The 15,227-nt window shown below is 42.2% G+C and overlaps 1 protein-coding gene across 13 annotated transcripts in view; it reads left to right on the plus strand.

Annotated features, from left to right (window-relative positions):
* The window catches only part of MAP3K5 (mitogen-activated protein kinase kinase kinase 5), a 254,320-nt gene that overhangs the window by 206,814 nt on the left and 32,279 nt on the right, over positions 1–15,227 (plus strand). For all 13 annotated transcript variants that reach the window (XM_085025230.1, XM_085025204.1, XM_085025224.1 and 10 more), the window contains 5 exons: positions 621–726; positions 8,265–8,422; positions 10,589–10,766; positions 11,819–11,839; positions 15,029–15,206. In XM_085025230.1, coding sequence (XP_084881356.1) covers positions 621–726; positions 8,265–8,422; positions 10,589–10,766; positions 11,819–11,839; positions 15,029–15,206 — 641 coding nt within the window. The remainder of the gene's footprint in view (positions 1–620; positions 727–8,264; positions 8,423–10,588; positions 10,767–11,818; positions 11,840–15,028; positions 15,207–15,227) is intronic.

A 15,227-nucleotide genomic window follows, 5' to 3' on the forward strand; every position in this document is an offset into this window, starting at 1 on the left:
AGAAGTAAAACAACATAGAAAAGAAAATAAAGTGGGAAGTTATAAATATTTTAATTTAACTTATAATCCCCATATCAAACACAGATAGCGCCTACTATCTGTAAACCACAGCAGAACCACAATGGAACTTGTGATTTGAGTAGCAGATTGTGAACTTGATAATGTGTAAAAAAAACGATGTCAAGACTTCACCACTGAGGAGTTCCCGTCGTGGCGCAGTGGTTAACGAATCCGACTAGGAACCATGAGGTTGCGGGTTCGATCCCTGGCCTTGCTCAGTGGATTGAGGATCCGGCATTGCCGTGAGCCGTGAGCTGTGGTGTAGGCTCAGATCCCGCGTTGCTGTGGCTCCGGTATAGGCCGGTGGCTATAGCTCCGATTCGACCCCTAGCCTGGGAACCTCCATTTGCCGCAGGAGCGGCCCTAGAAATGGCAAAAAGACAAAAAAAAAAGAAAAAAAAGGAAAAAAAATTCACCACTGAGTGTGAGTGTTAATGAAAAGTATAGAATTAGTGTTCTTGTTGACTGGAAGGATGCCTTTCCTTATTAGACTTTCAAGCCAAACACAAACAGTATTGGGAGAAAGGTAACATTTTTAATTAAAGTTCTCTGTTCTCTAGGGTGACAACGTGTTGATTAATACCTATAGTGGTGTTCTCAAGATCTCTGATTTCGGGACATCAAAGAGGCTGGCTGGCATAAATCCATGTACTGAAACTTTTACTGGTATGTTTTTGCAATGATGATACAGATCTTGTGTAATTAAAGAAATAATTGCTATGTTTGAGCATAATGTGAGAGATAAATTTAGTCTGTGTTCTCACAAGCAGTAGTGTTGATATCTTCTGATGCTCACTGAAGAATGTTACACATAATTTGATCTGGCCCATTGCTTACCTTGTATTTCTGTGGCCTGCTCGGTCTCCGGCTTCATGCTGCTGAAGAATCTTTTTAACTCAATGAATTTTATTATATATACAGTTGTACAACTATCATCACAACCCAATTTTACATTTCATCTGAGACCCCCAGCTCATCCCCCTGCTGCCAACCTGTCTCCTCTGGTGACCTTAAGTTTTTCAAAGTCTGTGAGTCAGTTTCTATTCTGCAAAGAAGTTCATTGTGTCCTTTTTTTAGATTACACATATAAGTGATAACATATGATGTTTGTGTCTCACTGTCTGATTAACTTCACTTAGCATGATAATTTCTAAGTCCATCCGTGTTGTTGCAAATGCCATTATTTCATTCCTTTTTATGGCTGAGTAATACTCCATTGTATATATGTACCACATCTCTTTTATCCATTTCTCCGTCGATGGACATTTAGGTTGCTTCCATTTCTTGGCTATTGTATATAGTGCCGCAATGAACATTGGGTACATATATCTTTTCGAGTCACGGTTTTCTCTGGATAGATGCCCAGGAGTGGGATTACTAGATCAAATGGTAATTCTATTTTTTTTTTTTTTTTGAGTAATCTCCATACTGTTTTCCATAGTGGTTGCACCAGTTTACATTCCCACCAACAGTATAAGAGGGTTCCCTTTCTCTACACCCTCTCCAGCATTTATTGTTTGTAGACTTTTTGATGATGACCATTCTGGCTAGTGTAAGGTGGTACCTCATAATAGTTTTAATTTGCATTTCTCTAATAATTAGTGACATTGAACACCTTTTCATGAGTTTCTTTGGACATCTATATGTCTTCTTTGGAGAATTGTCTTTTTAGATCTTCTTCCCATTTTTTCATGGGGTTTGTTGTTTTTTTGTTATTGAGCTTTGGGAGGTGTTTATAAATTTTGGAGATTAATCCCTTGTCAGTTGCTTCATTTGTATTTTCTCCTATCCTGTGGGTTGTCTTTTCATTTTGTTTTGGGTTTCCTTTGCTGTGCAAAAACTTTCATGAAGTTTTCTTTTTAACTCTGAATTTGTTATTTGTTTTTCCTTTCATGTCATTGCTTTTCTCCTGGTTGGTCTACAACCACTATAACCTGGACAAGATTTCTTTTTTTAACTGGTCCTTAGCCCAACCTCTCTGTGATTCTTACTCATACCTTAATCACTTCCCATTTGGATTATGGTTTCCCTCTTTCCTAATCTGTTTACTCCTTCTGGTCTCTTCCCCTCCTCACAACATAAATAACTGTAAGATTTCAATTCAGAAAAAGGAAGTGACTCACTAACACAGAAGTAGGGTGGGGAGAAAACCATCCTGAGAAATTAGGCAAGGCAGCTCCTGAGCTGCCTCTGGGGCAAAATCCGGAGAGGGCAGAGGCAGAGGGACTTCCCAAACGGTATCAGTGGCCACAGGGAAACTGAGGCTCAGAGGGACGGACTACCCAACCCTTATAAGGAGCCCATTTGGAACCTCACCCTTGGCCTCCAACCCAGAAACCAATCACTCCATTCTGCTGAGTCACATGAAGTGAGAGATTTAGCCAAAAAAAAAGAGGGAGGTGGGTTAATGAGTAATCTTTGGTCTCATATAAAGCAACGTGGCCAGATGCCCCCATTTCTGAATTCTGTGAGGGAGGAGGAAGCACCTCCATTTTGCAGATGAGGAAACTGAGAGAGAGAAGGGCTAACCCAGCCGGAAGTCACAGGAGTTTGTAAATGATAGAACGCAGGTTTGTAATCTACCCTTCATCTTGTTCTAAGCCACCTTTCTCGCCACCTTGCTGAAGTATCTATTCTGGGAGCCTCGAAAGGGGAAAGGAAGAAAGAGAGAACATCTGTATGTTTTCTCCTCAGAACATTTGGTCAACAGTGCTGACCCGGTTCCTGCTCTCACAACAGTGGGTTTTTCAGGGCACAGAATCAAACGTAACGTAGAATGCCTTTTCTTTTTGAACAAAATTAATTCCCATCCTTTTAGTAACTTTAAATATCATTACATATCTTTCCTCTTACTCCATTTGGCAGGAGACATTTCAGATACTGCCAAGACTCAGGAACTTCTGAGTGGAAAATCCTTACTTTCAGACACTCGGGCAAGATGTTCATTTTTTTTTTTCTTTTTACGGCTGCACCTGTGGCATATGGAAGTTCCCGGGCGAGTGGTGAAATCAAAGCTGCAACTGAGGCCTACACCACAGCCACGCCAGCGCTGGATCTGAGCAGCATCTGCGACCTACGCTGCAGCTTGAGGCAACGCCGGATCCTTCACCCACTGGGTCAGGGATTAAATCTGCATCCTCATGGAGATATTGGGGTCCTTAACCCTCTGAGCCACAATGGGAACACCAAAATTTTAATTTAATATCTTCTACTTCTCTTGAAAACATTTTTGATATTTTTTAATTTATGTATAGCTGATTTACAGTGTGGTGCCAATTTCTGCTATACAGCAAAGTGACCCAGTCATACGTATATCTATATATTTTTTTCTCATGCTATCTTCCATCATGTTCTACCCCATGAGATCGGATACTGTCCTCTTTGCTGTACAGCAGGACCTCATTGCTTATCCACTCTAAATGTAATAGTTTGTATCTTCTAACCCCGGCCTCCCAGTCCATCCCACTCTTTCCTCCTCCCCCTCAGCAACCACAAGTCTGTTCTCCATGTCTGGGAGTCTGTGAAAACTTTTTTTTTTTTTTGATCCCCAGATCCCCAGATCCCCAGAGAACTTGTAGTAAAGCAGAGCTCCAGGATCCCTTAGCTTGGACTTCTTGCACTGGCCTTACTCGGTGTGGCGTGTATGACACACGTGCATGGGTCTGTCGCCTGCACTGATCCTGAGGCCTGGGGCCTGCAGGCCTCACTGCACTAACTCAGTGCTGGCCAAGTCACAGGTGCAGGCAACCTCTCTTGGACTGAGCTGAAAGACAGTGACCTGTCTAACTTGGTGATTGGGTGAGAGGAAAGGCAGCAGCAGCTACCCCTTATGGAGTGGTTTCTGCACCCCTGACTGTGTTCAGTGTGTTACATATTATTTCACTGAGATTCATTTATCAACCCTAATCCTTAGGCATCATTTTCCCAGTTTATGGTGAGAAAAGTAAGGTTCAAAGAGGTTAAAGAACTTGCCTGAAGTCACAAACTATTAAGTAAAAGAGCTGCAATGCAAACTAGACTTAACATGTCAAATGGAATTAATTTTCTTCTCCCCAAACCTGTTCCACCCACACTTTTCTCTGTCTCAGTTGGCCACTCCACTCCAAACTTAGAATTATCCATGGCGCCTCTCCTCTCTCACACTCTGACTCAATCTGTCAGAGAAACCTATTGGCTCTGCCTTCAGAATGTGTCTGAGTGTGGACCAGCCCCTCGCTGCCTCCAGGGCTGCCAGCCTCACTTCTCACCTGATGCCCTCAGTAGCCTGTTCTCTCTGCTTCCACTCTTGCCCCAGTGATTACACCACAGCCAGAGTGATCCTCTGAAAACATCAGTCAAGTCCTATCACTCAGAGACCTCAGTGGTATATTTTGAGTAAATGAATGCTGAAGTCCTTACTTATAGTGGTGGACGAGGCTCAGACCTTCTCAGAGTCCGTTACCTTTTAGACCCTTTTCCTACTCTTTCCCCCTTTTCTCACTCTGCGCTAAAAACCCTGCCCTTCCTGCCCTTCCTCCACTACACCAGGCAGGGTCCTGCCACAGGGCCTTTGCACATGCTTTTCCAGCTATAACACTCTTTTCCCAGCTACCTGCATGGCTAAGTCCCTCAATCCTTCAAGTCTTAACTCAGATGTCACCTCAGAGGCCTGTGATTGCCCTATTTACGTGGCAGCCCTCTCCTGGATACCTCTGATCCTCATCCCCTCCTTTTTTTTTTCTTTAATCATAACACATCACTTTCTAACATGTTATATGATTTCCTTTTTTGTAGATTTATTGTTTGTCTCCCACTGCAAAATGTAAACTCCACAGGCCCAGAGATATCTGTCTGTTTCCTCCGCTGCCCTATTCTAAGTGCCTGGCACACAGTAGGTCCTCAGCATAGATTCACTAAATGAATGAGTGCACATAGCATGGCATCAAAGTTTAAGTTTTTTGTTTCTATTTTTTAAATAAAACATATTATGAAAATAAATAATTTTACACTTCAAATTACAAACATTGAAAAATAAAAAGACAGTTCGAGGGGTGGGGGGATGTGCTGGGGCTGTGAGATGGAAATCCTATAAAATTGGATTGTGATGATCATTGTACAAGTATAAATGTAATAAATTCATTGAGTAATAAAAAAAAGAAAAAGAAAAAGACAAGCCATAAACTGGGAAGAAATCGTTGCAAATTATATTTCTAACAAAGTGCTTATTTTTTTTCCCTAGGGGTAGAAATAGTTAAAATTATTTTATTTTTAATTTTTATTTATTTTTTATTAAAGTACAGTTGATTGACAATATTTCTTCTAGTTCTGTTGTACAGCAAAGTGACCCAATCACAGACAGTTCCCTGTTCTGTACAGTAGACCCCACTGCCCATCCATTCCTAATGTTACAGTTTGCTTCCAAACTGCCCATCCATCCCCCTTCCTCCTCCCTCCCCCCTGGAACCACAAGTCTGCTGTCCTTGGCCATGATCTGCTTCTGTCACAGTTTAAGCTTTTGTAGTGGCTCCCCAGGTGGTTGCAGTGGCAGAGAAATTCTAAAATAGATCATTTTAATTTCTTATTTGAATGAATATATGTGAGGTATGGGTTTTAGAGTGAATACTCTCACTCGTTTTTCTTCAGCTAATGTTTAGATTGGTTTGCATCTTCATTATCCAGCTCTGCCAGTCTCTTCATATAAAATATTGTGTCATATGCTTGTGGAATAAGGAGAACAAATATGAACACATGACTAAACCTGCTTTGTTGGCACTCGCTCTGTGGGGAATAATTAAACACCATTGGCAGATATCACCCTTTGAAATATCATCTGATGAATAAAAACATTGCATAATTTATTGTTAGGATATTACTTGAATGTCCAATTTTTTAAATTCACTGTATTTTTGGCCAATTGTAATTCTACTCCTATATTACAACTTAAATTCTTTCATCATTTTAGATCCAGAGATAAGAGTGGTAGGTAGGCTTCAGTACATTGTTTTCTAAATGACCACTTGACTTTATTTACATCATAAAAAATGATCACTTTGGGAGTTCCCTTTGTGGCTCGGTGGTAATGAATCTGATGAGTATGCATGAGGATGCAGGTTTGATCCCTGGCCCTGCTCAGTGGGTTGAGGATCTGGCATTACCCCGTGAACTGCAGTGTAGGTCTCAGATGCAGCTTGGATGTGGCATTGCTATGGCTGTGGCATAGGCCAGAGGCTGCAGCTCCAATTCAACCCCTAGCCTGGGATCTTCCTTATGCCACAGGTTCAGCACTAAAAAGACAAAAAATAAAAAAGATCACTTTGGGGGAAGCCATAAATGAATAGAAATCCTAGCAGTTTTCTACTAAGGACCGGTGACCTGAGGAGCCTGGTTCCCTTATCCTTCACCAGGCGCTCTCCTCCAATAACGTTACTGATTGAAGCTGAGACATGTGAGAGTTGTAGGTGAACATGAACTTGAGCTGCTGTCACGTAATGATGAGGCTGGAGGATAAACCTGGCAAGACGACAATTCTTGATAAAAAGAATATATTTGTATAAACACAGCCAGTTTCTAGCCTTAGAGAGTGGGTTTCATAGCAACTCTTTAGAGGAAATTTGTGTAGCAGTTTTCACCTATAACTCAGGCATGGAGCATTCAGAAAAGGTGTTGCTTGTATTTATCAAAACATCTGTCACTTTGGTTACAAATCAGAAAATACTGAAGTAGCTCTTTTGGCAGATGCCTCAGGATCTGAAATAATTCATTATGGCATCTTGGATGGGTTCCTGTTTGCTGATTGTATCATTTGTATGAGTTTATCAGAAGCTGAGATACAGCAATTGTCTATTCCTGTTCACATTCCTGACTCATGGCTGGACTTTGAGAAATCCTCCAGAGGAGAAGTATAAATTTAGACTTTAGTTTGAGCCCATGAGACAATTGTGGTGGAGTGTCCACCTGGAATATTCTGGCCAGAGGCCAGAACTGGGGGTTCTTGACCCCATTTAATGCTCTTTCCTTCATATCGCACTCTCCCACTCTACTGAGTCCATGCAGCCTTTTAAGTCTCCTTTTCATTCTATTCTTCCCTCTGGTGATTTGCATATACTGATGGCTCATGATCTGCCTTTGACCCGTTGAATCTATTATCCTATCGACCACAGGCACACAGGAGAAGCCATGTATGTTTGATTTACAGAAGAAAATACACCCCAAATTATTTTAACAATGGCTTTCAGAATCTTCATGCTTTCATGATTAAGAAATAAGAATGAGGGAGTTCCCGTCGTGGCGCAGTGGTTAACAAATCCGACTAGGAACCATGAGGTTGCGGGTTCGGTCCCTGCCCTTGCTCAGTGGGGTAAGGAGCTGGCGTTGCCGTGAGCTGTGGTGTAGGTTGCAGATGTGGCTCGGATCCTGCGTTGCTGTGCCTCTGGCGTAGGCCGGTGGCTACAGCTCCGATTCAACCCCTAGCCTGGGAACCTCCATATGCCGCAGGAGCGGCCCAAGAAATAGCAACAACAACAACAACAACAAGAGACAAAAAGACAAAAAAAAAAAAAAAAAAGAAATAAGAATGAAAACAGAAGGAGTTCCTGTCATGGCGCAGCAGGTTAAGGATCCAGTGTTATAAGTGCAGCGGCTTGAGTTGCTGCTGTGGCACGGGTTTGATCCCTGGCCTGGGAACTTCCACATGCTGTGAGTGGAATTATTTAAAAAAAAAAAAAAAAAAAAAGTGGAAACAGAAGAACTAAGCCTTCAATCAGGAATTGAGAAATAATAGGAAATGGATGAATGGCCTAGATTTTTCCTGGAAAAAAAAAGTGGAACTATGAATAAAGGGAGTCTTCATGCAGTTGAAAAACTGATTCTAGAAAATGTGTGTGGATGTATTTTCTGGTAGTCTCAAATGACTGTTGGAAGTTTCTAAAAGGTCCTGATGAAATGATGTCTCCGTTATACTGTAAGATCTAGGGAACGAGAAAGTATCCATTCATAAACAGATAATACGAGTAAGCAATTTTTATGTCACTAGTAAAATCCATTATGAAAACTGCTATCTCCCCTTTAATGACCCCCAGAGGAAACTGGAACTCAAAAAAGATGACTCCTTAAAACCTGAATCATGAATTTAAAGTTGTCTAATTTATACAAAGAAATTGAAGCTGTCATTAGGTGTTCACCTGTTTTCTGTTTTTAACGTGTAACTGTGTTCGAATTATGTCCAGGTACCCTTCAGTATATGGCACCGGAAATAATAGACAAAGGACCGAGAGGCTACGGGAAGGCAGCAGACATTTGGTCTTTGGGCTGCACGATCATTGAAATGGCCACTGGAAAGCCACCCTTTTATGAACTGGGAGAACCACAAGCAGCGATGTTCAAGGTCACACATCATGTCTTAAGTATCTTAAAAACCAATGGTTAAAGCTCTTTATAGCTCTTGGATGTTTCATGTGTGTACGTCCTATTTTCTTTGTAGGCAGAGGGAAAGGAGTCTAAGTAAGCACTATCTAAGACCTAAAATGCAGGATTCACTCCCCCCCCCCAACCCCGACCCATCACACAGCACCTCTGCCCCACATGGGGGCGCTCTCTCCACATGAGTTTTCACAACTCTACCGTGAGATTCAGTGTACCTTCCTTTGATCGCCTTTTCACAATGCAGTATAAATAACACACCACTCCATGGAAGATGATTTAAGCTGTTTGGGAAACACAATCTGAAAGATCTTCCAGATTTAAAAACATTTTTATTCATTTAGGTAAAGAAATATTTTCCTTTACTCCTCTATCGTAATAGTTTGAAGGCTCTGTAGACAAAAGGGCGGAATGCTATTTTAAGTACAGTAACCTTATTCTCATATATCTACTCTTCTGGCCTGTTAATTTGCCCATTTGTAGCTCTGTTGAGCGTGAGAAAGGAAGCAGTCCCATCTCTCACAATAGGGGGCACCTGATGTGGAAATAGGCCTGAGGGAACCCAGGGGCCACAGCGTTCGTATCCAGGGCTTGCGCAAACAATGACCTGACTCTGAGTCCCTGCCCACCTCCCCTGCCACTCCACCAAGCCACGGGAACACTTAAACTGAGAACCTGTTTCTCGAGAAGTAAAGCCCACATGTCTGCTATTTTCTAAGGTGACGGACTTTGGACCTTGATGCGTGATTCCTTTCCCTGCCACTGACCATGCTTCTAGCACTTACTCCCTTTGCGAATAATGAGGGACCGTGTGTTACATGCCTTCTGGGTCTGCACAAAGCTTGGTTTACTCTAAGCTTGGAGACAATCTGATGGGCTACTGCTGATGCAGGAATGAGTTGTACAACCAAGCCTGAAAGAACAAGGAGCGCTGCTAAGAAAGCTGCTTTTCTTGACAGGAATGGCTTTCTCTTCCTGGCCGGTCTTTCACGTTTTCACCAATCTCTAGCACTTCACTCTGAAATACTCCTCTATTACCCATCAGTGCAGGCATCATTGTACAAAATGCTTTAGACAAGACACCATCCTCTGGTACTGATTTGCAATGTTTGAATCCAGGTTCCCACACAGTCAAGCTATTTGATGCCTTTGGGGTAAATTATTTAATCTTCTTGTATCTCAGTTTCCTCATCTATAAAATGGGTATAAAAATAGTCCCTATCTAATAAAGGTGTTTGAGGCATGCATGAAATAGTATGTGCAAAGCACCTAGAACAGTGTCTAACACATAGTAAAGGCTTTATAATGACTACAAATAATTATGTATTATTATCCATATAATAATAAATCAAGCTATATAATAACAAAAAAGATTTCCTTAGGAAATTTTCTCTGTACCAAAAATACACAAAAACATTATTGAAAAAAAATGGGAATGACAGCAATGAGAAGAAAATTCTCATTGTTATAAAATACTGTTTAAGTATTTTAAAAAATCTCTTTGAATGTAGGCAATTTGAGACAAAATATTTACAAGTCATGGCACAGGAGAAACAACACATGCATTAAGCCAAACAAATAAACATTCAGATCCCTGATCTACCTTTTCATTAGTGTGTAACCTCACCTGGTGTGCCTCATTTTCCTCGTTGCTGTAACATGGATAGTGTTAATCCACTGGGTTGCTGGGAGGATCCAATGAGATCTCATACATGGAAAAAGCCAAGCACAAAGCTTTGAGGACTGAAGTATTATTTCCTAGTGCTGTCTACGGTCTTCAGCCAATCACTATGCCCGTGTCATTGATAAAGTTACAAAAGCCCTCTGGAGACCTTCCATAACCTACAGAAGATACGTCCTATCTCACTTTGAGAAAAGCCATATATGATAAAGGATCTTACCTTAGGTGACCAGGTTATGGACCCCAAGCTCATGAGATGAGATGGACACTCAGAAACCATGTTGTAGGGAGCTCCCTGGTGGCTCAGTGGGTTAAGAATCCAGTGTTATCACTGTTTGTGGCTCAGGTCACTGCTGTGATGCGGGTTCAATCCCTGGCCCTGGAACTTCTGCATGCTGTAAGCTCGGCAAAAAAAGAAAAACAAAAAGTCATGTTGTGTTTATGTCTTAGGTGGGAATGTTTAAAGTCCATCCAGAGATTCCAGAGTCCATGTCGGCAGAGGCCAAGGCATTCATACTGAAGTGTTTCGAACCAGACCCTGACAAGAGAGACTGTGCTAACGACTTGCTGATGGATGAGTTTTTAAAAGTTTCAAGCAAAAAGAAAAAGACACAACCTAAGCTTTCAGGTATGTGGTTGCATTGAAGGGGATACAGGTGAGAGTCACAAAATCCTAAGCTTTTTTTTTTTTTTTTGTCAAGTATCTTCTTTTCTTTTCTTTTTTTTTATAATTTTTTTATTTTCCCACTGTACAGCAAGGGGGTCAGGTTATCCTTACATGTATACATTACAATTACATTTTTTCCCCCACCCTTTGTTCTGTTGCAACATGAGTATCTAGACAAAGTTCTCAATGCTATTCAAACTGAAAAGCTTTTGCACAGAAAAGGAAACCAAAAAGAAAACAAAAAGACAACTTACAGAATGGGAGAAAATAGTTTCAAATGATGCAACCGACAAGGGCTTAATCTCTAGAATATATAAACAACTTATACAACCCAACAGCAAAAAAGCCTAAGCTTTTAAGACAGAAGATTTTTCCAGAAGTAAGCTAATTTGTTTAAAGATATTGCATGTTCAGGGTATCAGGAAGCTATGTTCTCATCAATTTCACAAATGCTGGGGCCTCACACATAGCAGTCTTCCACACATGACTAGAAGGGAATTAGTATATCAGCATTTATATACTAGCACTCCCAAAACAAAGATTCGAGTATAAAAAGGGGAGAGATGTGGCCTTTTTAAGCTGAAACTCAAAGTTAGCACTGATGGTCTACAGGGCTATTATAGAGCTATTAAACGTCTAAGCCATCTGGTTAATATGTTCAATTTTAGGCAGTAGAACACACCCAACTGCCTTTTAGAGAATGCCTTTCTGAATTAAAAAACCCCTCCAAAAAAGAAAGAAAGATTGCCAGTTATAAATAAAATAGCAGGGTAAAAATATAAATTGCCTTTTTTGCAATAAGTTCCGTAACTCACTTCAGAAAGAAAAAACAAGTAAATGATTCATTTGTTGTTGGCATTTTTGGTGTTTATGTGGGATGAGATGGGCAGATTGAATGTTTGGAAAGGGCATCAATCCCATTTCAAGCATTCACTTCACTTTTTATTGATTTCTCAGTTTATCAACAAACGCATCATGTGCTTATGTCACTGTGTTTGCTTTTCTTTCCACAGCTCTTTCAGCTGGATCGAATGGTGAGTTTATTTTTATATTGTCCATTGAGCTGAAGCATGACGCATCATGAAATAAGCTTTAGATTTCCTTCAGAAGAGCCTTATCCTCTGCTCCTTGCTTACATGGGGAGGGGAGGGAACTTGGCTCCTGGGTACCAAGGTTGTGTGGCTGCAAGCCTGGCTGGCTCATTCCTTCAGAAACCCCTTACCCTTTTCATTCATGGGGGAGGCTTCCATTGTTCCTCCAAAAATGCAAGATGGTGACTCTGTTTTTGAAATCTTCAATGTGAGCAGAATCTATGCTTTCTTATCCAGGAGCCAGTTGGCCCCTAATGGACTTGTCCTGGCAAATTTCAGTGCTGGACACCTTCCTCTGTCATCTTTGGCGCCCTGTATTCTCTCTGGTTTTAGTTGGTCAGAACTAGTTATGGTTTTGCTTTTTTAATATTTGTCTTTGCACATCATAACTAGGAAGCTAAATTTGCTCTGGGAAGATCAACTTATGCATTTCAAAGAATGGGAAAGAAATGACTGAGGTTTTGGATTTTCCTTAGTTAGATGAATTGATGATCAAGTGGGGGGGCTTCATGTTTGCTGTGAGTCTGACATGCATGCTTCCACAGGCCAGGGGCAGGATTTTGCAGGTTCCTTAGGTGTCTCAAAGTCAGTCAGCCTAGAGGAGAGGCCTAAAAATTGGGGTTTCTTGGCCATAGCCTCTCCGGTTTCCCTCTGTCAATTCTAAGAATTGAGAGAAGTCCATGAAGAGAACTCTCTCCCTTTCCTCCTTCTCCACAGGCAATCTAGACTCTGGAAGGCAGTCATTGCCTTTCACAAGGTGGACCAGGATGCTCAGCAGCCCTCCAAGCAGCCTGGTTTTTTTGTTTGTTTGTTTGTTTGTTTTTTGTCTTTTTGCCTTTTCTAGGGCCACTCCAGTGGCATATGGAGGTTCCCAGGCTAGGGGTCTAACCAGAGCTGTAGCCACCGGCCCACGCCAGAGCCACAGCAACGCGGGATCTGAGCCGCATCTGCGACCTACACCACAGCTCACGGCAACGCCAGGTCCTTAACCCAATGAGCAAGGCCAGGGATCGAACCCGCAACGTCATGGTTCCTAGTTGGATTCGTTAACCACTACGCCACGACGGGAACTCCCAAGCAGCCTGTTTTTGATGTCGTAAATGGGCACTGCCTTTGCTCTTAGGCAGAAGTCAGTTCACTTTGGACTTCAGTAGAAGTCAGTTCTGAGCCCAACCAAACCACTTTCTAAAAATGCGACATGCCACAGTTCACTTGTTTCATCAGGCATTCTGTGCTAGTAACAATACCTACTTCACAGATTTGGTTCTGAGACCAAAAGAAAGCATATATACCCAAAGAGGCTGGAGCCATGCCCAGAAGCTGGATCCATGATAGCTTCATCCCTTCCACATGGTAGGTTTTTGTTGCAGGAAACAGATTCTCATCACACACACATTTAAATTATGTGAACTCATCTGCACGCACTTGGCAAGAGAGAGCTGAAGAGAGAGAATTGGAGCTGACAGCTCTGCCCACAAGCCCTCTTAGTGAGCACATGCCTTACAATGAGCAAGAGAAGCAAGGTGACCATCCGCTGAACTCTCAGTCATTCTTCCCTTGTGGCCTTTTCACCCTCTGCACTTAGGGTGACTCAAAAGCATTTGGGACTCTGCCCTGAAGAGTCTGACTTACTTAGCATATTTTAGAATCTTAAGATTTTACAGAGTCAGAATTAAGAGGAAGGGCATTGGGGTCAGAGCTGGGTTCACACGTTGACTGGGTGGCCTTGGAAATGACGTGCCCTTCGTCCTCTCATCTATCTAGTGGGTTCAGATAGGCAACCTGCACAGGTGATTTTGTGACGATTAAACACAGTCATGTATGTGAGATGCTTAGCAATGGCCTCAGGTGGTCATTGTGACTGTTATTATTGCTATTCTATTCTTGCTTGACCACATGCAGCAGGTTGTTTAGAACTGTAGACCACAGTCGAAAAGTCCCCTCTACTTTCCTGAAAAGCCTCCCTTTTCCTCTTCACTTGCAACTCCCAGGCCTCCTGAATTCTCTGTTGTCTTTTTGCCTCTAGTGATGCATCCCTCTCTGTTCTGTCTCTTTTGGCCCAGGACGTTGATTTGTTTGATAAAGAAATCTCTGGCAAAAATTCCTGATTTTAAAACCAGTATTTGATGAAATGTAGGCGCTTCCTAATGCGCCAGTTCAGTCTCCATCAAAATAAAACAAAAGCTTGCATTTGCCACAGAACCGTCCTGTCTGAGAACTAGAATAGACCCAAGAGATCATCTAATCCATGGGTTTCCAAAATCTGGGTTTAGCAAAGAACGTTTTTAATATGAGTCCTTATGCAAAGCCCTGATACATAACAGAGAGAACATACTTGTTTTAGGTAAAACAGAATTGGAACCTATGTTCTAGAATCACAGAATTTTACTCACCCCATCCAAGGCAGCCCCAAGACACCAAGGTGGACCTTAAACCTCTGCGAAACATGGTTTACAAATCACGAATCTGGTCCTTTCTGTTATAGATGCAAAAACTAAGCCTCGTAAGTGACCTTCCTAGGCTCTAATAGGTGGACAATAGAAATGAAAGGCTCACACCCCAGAAGCGCTGGGCCAGGCACTTCCTCCACTATTTCACACCCCTAAGATTCTCCTTGCAGGGCCCCAGAGGTCCTCTCTTCCTGGAAAGTTATACTGGGTTATATTGAGCATGAGAGGAACCCTGGACCCATGACCGGCCTCTTAACGCTGCATAATTTTGCTTCTCACTGGAACAAGACCCTTGACAAATAGTCTTGCTGTCTTTCAGTAAGTGTTTCAGCATGCATGCATGTTTTTTGGGGTTTTTTGTTTTGTTTCTTTTTTTTGTTTTTGTCTTTCTGTCTTTTCTAGGGCTGCACCTGTGGTATATGGAGGTTCCCAGGCTAGGGGTCGAATCGGAGCTGTAGCCACCAGCCTACACCAGAGCCACAGCAGTGCCAGATCCAAGCCTCATCTGTGACCTATACCACAGCTCACGGCAATGCCAGATCCTTAACCCACTGAGCGAGGCTAGGGATCAAACCCGCAACCTCATGGTTCCTAGTCAGATTTGTTAACCACTGAGCCATGATGGGAACTCCAGATGTTTGTAAAGCATTAATGGTCTCCCTCCCCTTCTCGTGATTCGCAGAGTATCTCAGGAGCATCTCCTTGCCTGTGCCTGTCCTGGTGGAGGACACCAGCAGCAGCAGCGAATACGGCTCCGTTTCTCCAGACACGGAGTTGAAGGTGGACCCCTTCTCCTTCAAAACAAGAGCCAAGTCCTGCGGAGAAAAAGATGTCAAAGGAATACGGACGCTCTTTCTGGGGTAAAGACCTGACTTACACGG

Source organism: Sus scrofa, chromosome 1 (genome assembly GCF_054392235.1).
Source record: "Sus scrofa isolate SSC_HxYL_T2T_F1_AM1 chromosome 1, Sscrofa_HxYL_maternal_Yorkshire_Landrace_v2.0, whole genome shotgun sequence".
Classification (NCBI taxonomy): Eukaryota; Metazoa; Chordata; class Mammalia; order Artiodactyla; family Suidae; genus Sus; species Sus scrofa.